General features: G+C 37.2%; 1 gene segment (V, D, J or C); it reads left to right on the forward strand.

Annotated features, from left to right (window-relative positions):
- Positions 1–4,173: 4,173 nt before the first annotated feature.
- On the forward strand, positions 4,174–6,054 carry LOC100765397. The segment is given in 3 exon segments: positions 4,174–4,222; positions 4,327–4,625; positions 5,965–6,054. Coding segments are annotated over 3 exon segments (438 nt in total).
- Positions 6,055–8,016: the final 1,962 nt, after the last annotated feature.

Consider the following 8,016-nt stretch of genomic DNA (forward strand, 5'->3'; position numbering starts at 1 on the left):
ACTATTGAAATTTTATCATAGTAAAGAATAACTTTAAATATTTTGTGATTGTAGCACAAATAGCCTTTATGTTCTAGATTTAAGGAAAATTTATTATATTTATTGATTTATTTATTTGTATCTGTGGGTACGTTTATCTTTAACATGGATAATAAAAACCCAGAGACAGACATTGAAGATTAGAGAAGCAAAGCAGCCAAGCCACCAGAGACCTTTACCTCTACCAAGGCTGGGTGATCCTATCTTTAAAGTGGCTGGAAACTAATTGCCCTGAGACTGAATACTGGATACAGCATGAGATCCTGGGATCCCTCTTATATACCTCTCTAGTGCTGGGATTAAAGGGATGAGCTCTGTTTTTCTTTATAATGATTCACTCTCATGTATCCCTGGGAGTCCTTGAACTCAGAGAGAACTGTCTGTCTCTCTCTTCTGAGTCCTAGTATTAACAGTGTGTGCCACCACTGCCCAGCTTCTATGGTTGCCTAGTATGACTAGCTTTCCATTCTGATCTTTAGTGGCTTTATTAGATCATAAAATCATATAATCACATGCAGACACATGAATATCTTTGCATGCCAAAGAAATTTGACCTCTCCAACCACCATATTGATTTCTGGATCAAACTGAAGACATTGGGCTTGCTAGAAAGTGCATTTACCAACATTGTTCTCAGTGTATCATACATTTTCAAAGTTTGTGATGATTTACCTTGGACAAAATACTGCATATTTTATGAATATGGAAGTTTTCAAGGAGTGGAGCAAACAAACAATACAATAATTGGCAAATTATTACTGAAAGGCCAAATTTGGTCCAGTACTTACTATTAGAAACAAAGATTAATCATAACACATTAAATTTACATTACTGACAGGACATAAGTATTGAACACTGTGTATGACTAGCAGCATGTGACTCCAGGGTATGTGGAAATCTATATATATATATATATATATATATATATATATATATATATCATGGCTGAAGGTTCCCTGTCGATAGTGAGAACAAACAAGGATATTGTGTGAAACTGAACCATGGTCATACAAACAGTAACTTGGATTTATCTCTCTTGAAGTCCTTCTCTTGGGATTTTCTTTTGTTTCATAAATATATTTAGTGAAATATAATGTAAGTTTTGTGTTGATTATCAGTGAGTTTTTATTGAATGTGCAGTGATTTAAGTCAGTATACTTTTTGCCATGAAATCAGAAACATCCCCACTTCCTCTTCTTTCATTTTAGGCCAGGCATTGGTGGCACACACCTTTAATCCCAGCACTTGGGAGGCAGAGGCAGGCAGATCTCTGTGAGTTCAAGATCAACCTGGTCTAGACCTAGTTCCAGGATAGCCTCCAAAGCCACAGAGAAACCTTGTCTCAAAAAAACCAAAAAAGAAATTTTTATTTTTATTTTATGTGCATTGGTGTTTTGTCTGCATGTTTGTCTGTGTGAGAGTGCCAGATCTTGCAGTTACAGACAGTCATGACCTGCCATGTGGGTTCTGGGAATTGAACCTGTGTCCTCTAAAAAGCTGTCTGTGCTCTTCAAAAAAAAACCCACCTTTCTAGCCTCCCATTTAATTTATTATACCACAGCATGAACTAAAATAATCATGGAAGAACTGTGGTTTCAAATAGATATATTCTTAGTTTAGTGTATACTTTAAACACACATTAAATTATATTTAATTATACTTTCTATGTGTGAAAATATTTTTTCACAACATTCATAAAAATATTTGAGGTTTGTAATAATTAAGACCTCTTAGCCTGAACTTTAATTGCAAATGGATGTCTCCATCACTTCACTCATATGAACATGAACTTGATATGCACTATGTGCAGAGGGAAGATACATTTGAGCATACACCTAACATTTTTAGATAAAAGTCATAGAAAAATGGTAATAACTATGGTCCATTCAGCTAGAATATTAATATATTTTATATTACATGGGATTTCTTAGTACATTTTCCTCATGAGATACACAGTACTTCCTTAATAGAAAATATGTTGCTTTTTACAGAGCTATTATGAAGAAATTTAAAATACTGAAATTAAAAGACACCAAAGTAGGCTTATTTATATAGGAAATGGTATTTAGTTTATCACTGACACAAAATGCAGAGTGCAAGGCAAGCAACCCTGCTTGATTACTCTGCTGTGCACACAATACAGAATGTTTCACCGCATAACTCAAGCATATGTGCACTAGTAATACTCTGACTTGATTTCCAGTTTCAAATCACTGTCCTTCCATTAAGTAAATGACTTCAGTATCAAATCTTCTTTTGGACAGCTGACTCTCAGTGGACCATGACTGAACCAAGGTTTCCTGTTCATCACAATTCAGGCTTAGTTTCAAAACTGCCTATTTAGGTCTGAGGGGAAAATGATACAAATTATGTTTTTGAGGATATATAAATAACTTTTTCTAGAACAGTGTTGCTATTCTACAATCCAAACCTTTAAATTTAAATCCAGAGTCTCACATGATGTTTATATTTACCTTTCCCCGAAATTGATTCATGACTACCCAGGATTAGTTCTAAAATGCATGGTCATTTCTTCATTCTGCAATTATTATTTTTTTAGTAAAATGTAGATACTCCATTAATAACCCTTGATTTCACATTGCTATGATATTAATAGAAATGTTATTAATGTCTTCATCTGCTTGAACAGTAAAGCTTGTGTCCTGGAATCCTGACTAGGGTCAGCAAAGGAATGAAGGACAGAGACACAAATAAATGTACAGTAAAGTTGGGATCATGTGGTATTCTGCAAACTCCACAACCCAGAACCTCAACATGTTTATTTGGCACTGCTCATCATGAGAAGTTAGTTTCTTTTCATGTGTGGTCTCTGTTGACCAGTAACATCAGAGTATAAACACTCAGGTGGGTGAAGTCATTTTATGCACTGATGAGTTATTCATAAACACTTATACTTGGACTTCCAAGGAGACCTTGAACTCCCCTCTTGAGCCTGGCCCATATCAGAAACTGGCTTTGCCAATGTTTCATATGACCAAAGCCTTGAAGTCCTCAAAATGGCCATGCCCATGTTAACAATGTGCAGTCAATCAGGATTTCATTTACTCGGGCTCCCTCTGCTGTATGTCATTGTGTATTGATTGTGAACTTCTGGAGAATTCAGACTTTAATTATGCATTAATAATTGGTTTTTATTAGTAACATTAAGGCATAGACCACTAAGAGATGTGCTGCTTTGTTGAACAGCATATATTCTTGCATAGCTCAACTCTTGCTGAAAGCATATCAGCTTTTTGAGGAGAAGGTGCTGTGGTTTGCAGGAAGAGTCATTAACAGTCTCAGAAAGTCTCATGAGCCTTCAGGACAGTACATTCATCATGGCCACAGAGCTATAAAGTAGCTTATACACTTTCAGGTCTAAAGACAGAAACCCCTGATGCTGATTCTAATATAGCAAAGAGTAGGAAAGAACATTTTACAAATGACAATGGGCACCATTTATTACAAGACAATAAGTTGACAGTGGCATCTGTTCTCATGTCTGGTCCCTACTGATAATATGTAGAGTGTTACATGTATCATTTATTCACATACTTTTATGTTTTTTTTCAAAATGTAAGATGATTTTTATCATATCAGTAACTAAATTTTTCTATACACACAAATATTCTTGTACATTTCTCACCATTGATTGATGGTATAATAAGGTAACCACAGCACAAAATTCTGGGAAACAGGCCAAAGAACCTGTTCTAGCCTTAAGAACATCTACATGACTAAATGAAGGTAACTTCGAAAACATCTTCCAGTTTCTGGAATTGCCTTTGGTAGATGAACAATCATATAATGCTAGCAAGAACTACCTGCCATTGAACATTTATAAACAAAAGATAATGTAATATTAAGAAATCAGAGATAGTCTGTCTGTGTCCTAGAAAGAAAAAAAAGTTCTGCAGAAACATGACACAGTGTCTTGATAAACCCCAGAACTTTGTGTCCTGAGGCTGGTATATTGCTAGTTTCTGAGTTGAGACAGCCTTGTAGCTGTGATCATGTCATTTAGCCTCTGCTGTTTTGCATGTAACCAGGAGACAGCCTTCTATAAAGAGGACTATTCAATATTCTGGTAACAACCTCTGTAGTTGTCAGTACCAATCAGGACACAGCACAGACATGAGGGCTCCTGTTCATCTCCTGGGGCTGCTGCTGCTCTGGATCTCAAGTATGGAGGACAACAATGTGGTCCCTGCTGCCAGGCTGTCAGAGAACTCTGAATTACTCTTTAAATGCAATATTACAAGGTTTTATTTTTTCCCTTTTTTCCAGGTACCAGATGTGATATCCTGATGACCCAGCTACCATCTCAGACTGTATCCCTAAAAGACCCAGTCACCATCACGTGTCAAGCTAGTCAGAGCATTGGCAGTGCATTAGCCTGGTATCAGCAAAAACCAGGGAAATCTCCAAACCTCCTGATCTATTATGCAAAAGGTTTGGTAGACGGAGTCCCATCGAGGTTCAGTGGCAGTGGGTCTGGGACAGATTTTACCCTCACCATCAGCAGTTTGGAGCCAGAAGATATTGCAACTTATTACTGCCAACAGCACAACAATAACCCACCCACAGTGGAACAAGTATTAACATAAACCTTTGAGCAAAGCAGAAGTATGTGCCTGGGATGCCTCAGCTGCCCCTCTTGGTGATTCTACCTTCTGAGATCATTATTCAGATAAAATTGTCTTCAAATTACACTGAGTGTCTTTGGAATAAGTGTGTATGGAGTTTCCCAGCCCCAGAAGCAAGGACTTACTTATGTTTAGGTTAAAATACAGTTCAGTACTCATGATACATCTGGATCATAGCAGGTATTTGGATTCATGCCACAAAAAAAATTCAAGGGAGATTTAAAAAGAAAAAAGAGTAGATGACTGAGAGTCTACAATGAACCTGCCTAAAAGGATTTTTATTGGCACATACAATCATCTTGTATTCCTATGTTAGGGGCTAGGATTTATACAGATTCCTGATAGGCAGAAAGATAAATAGCAGGGCAACAAATAGACAATAAGTTTGCCAAGCTTCCTGAGTATAAAGATGGTCATCTTTTGTCCCTTTCTCATATGCCTGGTGTGACTGAATGCAAAGGCCTAAAGACCTGGGAGGCTTTCTTCTTCTGCCAGCAGGACGCCTGACTGTCCTTCAAGTTCAAGACTGGATCAAGGTATGTTTTCCCCAAGGTTGTGGGCATATCATCATCCCTGTCTTTGTTCAAGCTGACCAAGCCTTAATTAGGGGAGGAAGACCTTTCAAAGTTTCTTAATGCCACCAGCCATCAAGGAGACACCATACTTCATATGGATTCCACAGGTCACATTCATTATTAGACTTGGGTATGGATGACTTGCTCCCTAATCTTTTTGCCAGGTGCCAAACTCATATGACCATATATTTTATTATTATTTTTATCTTACTGTATACTTAGGAGTTGAGTAGTCTGATCAATACTTCCCACTTGCAGCATAAAATGTTCACTGGTAAAACTTACCTCTTCATGCAGAAAGGCTGTAAGAGCCACAGGTGGTGGATGTCTCCAAAGAAATACCATTATCCAGGCACATGGTGCTGCTACACATGTCATCACAAGCCTGCACATGTTCAAGCAAGACAAAATCCTCATGGGGAGAAGGGGAGGTTAACACAAAGTACAATCCCTAACCAAGAAGCTATTTTCATTAATATCTGCTGCCAAAAGGAAAATCAGTTTTTTTCCAATGTATTAATCTCCAATCAAATGTCATAGTCATATATTAGAAAAATATAATTTATTCCACAGTTACTAATTGCATCTAACATTTCCCTACATTTTAATAAAGATTTGTTTAAAAGTCAATTAAGAAAATTTACAACACCCTCTCTGCTCTACTTTTCTCATTTCCACAATATCTAATTTTCTTCTTTCCCCAGTATGGAAAAGGCACAACAAATGAGTCTCCTGTCCTTACAACATCAAAAGAAGAAAATTCTGTCTATCCAAAAAACCAAATGGCCCATTAAAAATTGGCTCAGGACCTGAGCAGAGAGCTCTTTAAAGAAGAAAAAAAATGGCACACAAGTATCTCAAAATTTGTTCATTATCCCAAGAAAAATTTAAATGCTGTCAAAGCAATGTTGAGATTTTACCTTTCCCCAGTCTAAATGGCAGTGATCGTCATTATCAACAACAGCAAATCCACAACAAAAGCTTGGGGGAGGTTTGAGGAAAGATAACCCTCTTCACCATTTGTATCATCTCAGACTGGTGCAGCTATTATGGAAGTCAATGTGGAGGTTCTACCATTACCAGCTATACCATTTCCTTGCATATGTTCAAAGAAGTTCTACCATTACCAGCTATACCATTTCTTTGCATATGTTCAAAGAACTCAAGATCCTACATCATAGACACTTGCTCAGTCATGCTCATTGTTGCTTTATTCAAAAGAGCTATTAAATGAAACAAAATGATTCAGTGTTTCTCAACTGAGAAATTGATTGAGAAAATGTGGTATATATAGAGAGAATGATATTTTACTTTAAAGAAAAACAAAACCCTGAAATTTGTAGTAAATGGAACTAGAAAATATTATATCCAGTGTGTTTACTTAGACCTAGAGGAACAAATTGCTTCATGATCTTCTGTGTCATCACAGGCTCCTAGCTTCATATCTGTAGAGTTTAATACATATCACATACTACTACAAAACCAAGAAATACAAAAGGGGCACAATTTTAGGGTTGTTGTGTGGAGCAATGGAGAGGGAGATGCCAGGGAGCAAGTAATCTGATTTGGAAATAGAGAAGATGAGCTCATTCTGGGGATTGGGAGAGAAAGGGATATATACAGAAGATGAGAGAAGAGAAAAAAGTAAGATTGTCTGAAAAATCTATAAGCATTTATGCTATTACCTATCAATCAAAAAACAAAACAGTCCCTGGGGAGCAGATAAGGTATGGGATAAGTAGGGAATTATTTGGATGGGGGCAGGGAAGGAGGGGAAGGAGAGGGACCTGGGATTAACATGTAAAATAATCTCTCTAATTAAAAAATCAAAAAAACAAAACATGTAATAAACCAACTCTATAATACACATAAGGCTGAGTACAAATGTACATATATAGATTTAATGAAGTTTTCTCACCTGGCCTGACAATTAGACCTCCTAGGGCAAAAGACCATCAAATGTAAATTCCCAACTTCCAGCATGTGAAGCTTTCTTTAGAGTTGTTTGTCACTGTTGTCCCATAGACCCCCAAAACAATACATACAGTTGTAATTGCCCTTGCTTGATCCATAAAGAAGAAAGGTAAGTGTCTATTGCTGAGGATACTACTCACTTTAGATTCAGGCCATAAAGATCCATGAACTGGAACTCACATGAACACCTCTTCTCTCAAGACCGGCTTTCTTGGTTGCAGAATGCACCATGGAACTTTGCCAGGGAAGGCATCAACCACACCATCCCATAACAACAGCAACAACCAACATGGCATGATGACTTTTGGGGTGCGATGGTGGCACACATACCTTGATCATAACCAACAGATCTCTAATTGAACTTAGGACTTGCTTATCAATAGGGAAATCATGCCTGACACTGAAGAGTAGGCCAGCTAGCTAGGGATAGTGGGGTCATGGATATTGTTCTCAATACCAATAACCACTGTTTACCAAACCCACATAATTTGCAATTAGACTTTAAGTATTTGTTTATATATCCCCAGGGCAGTGTTATCCTCACCCCTACTCAAGGATACCTCTTCTTACTTCATAATAATATCATTAAATAAAAACACAACCTATGGAAATGCAGTTAGAGAGTCCCAGTAGATTCAGCTATTGAACAACTTTGCAATCTTGGTGATACTTCAGTTCTTCCCCCCACCCCCATGATTCCATCTCTTTTTTTAAGTTTATTTTCTAAATTCATTTTGCATTCCAAACACATTTCTCCCTCCTTCCCCTCCTCTTCTCACCAT

Source organism: Cricetulus griseus, unplaced genomic scaffold, assembly GCF_003668045.3.
Source record: "Cricetulus griseus strain 17A/GY unplaced genomic scaffold, alternate assembly CriGri-PICRH-1.0 unplaced_scaffold_20, whole genome shotgun sequence".
Lineage (NCBI taxonomy): Eukaryota > Metazoa > Chordata > Mammalia > Rodentia > Cricetidae > Cricetulus > Cricetulus griseus.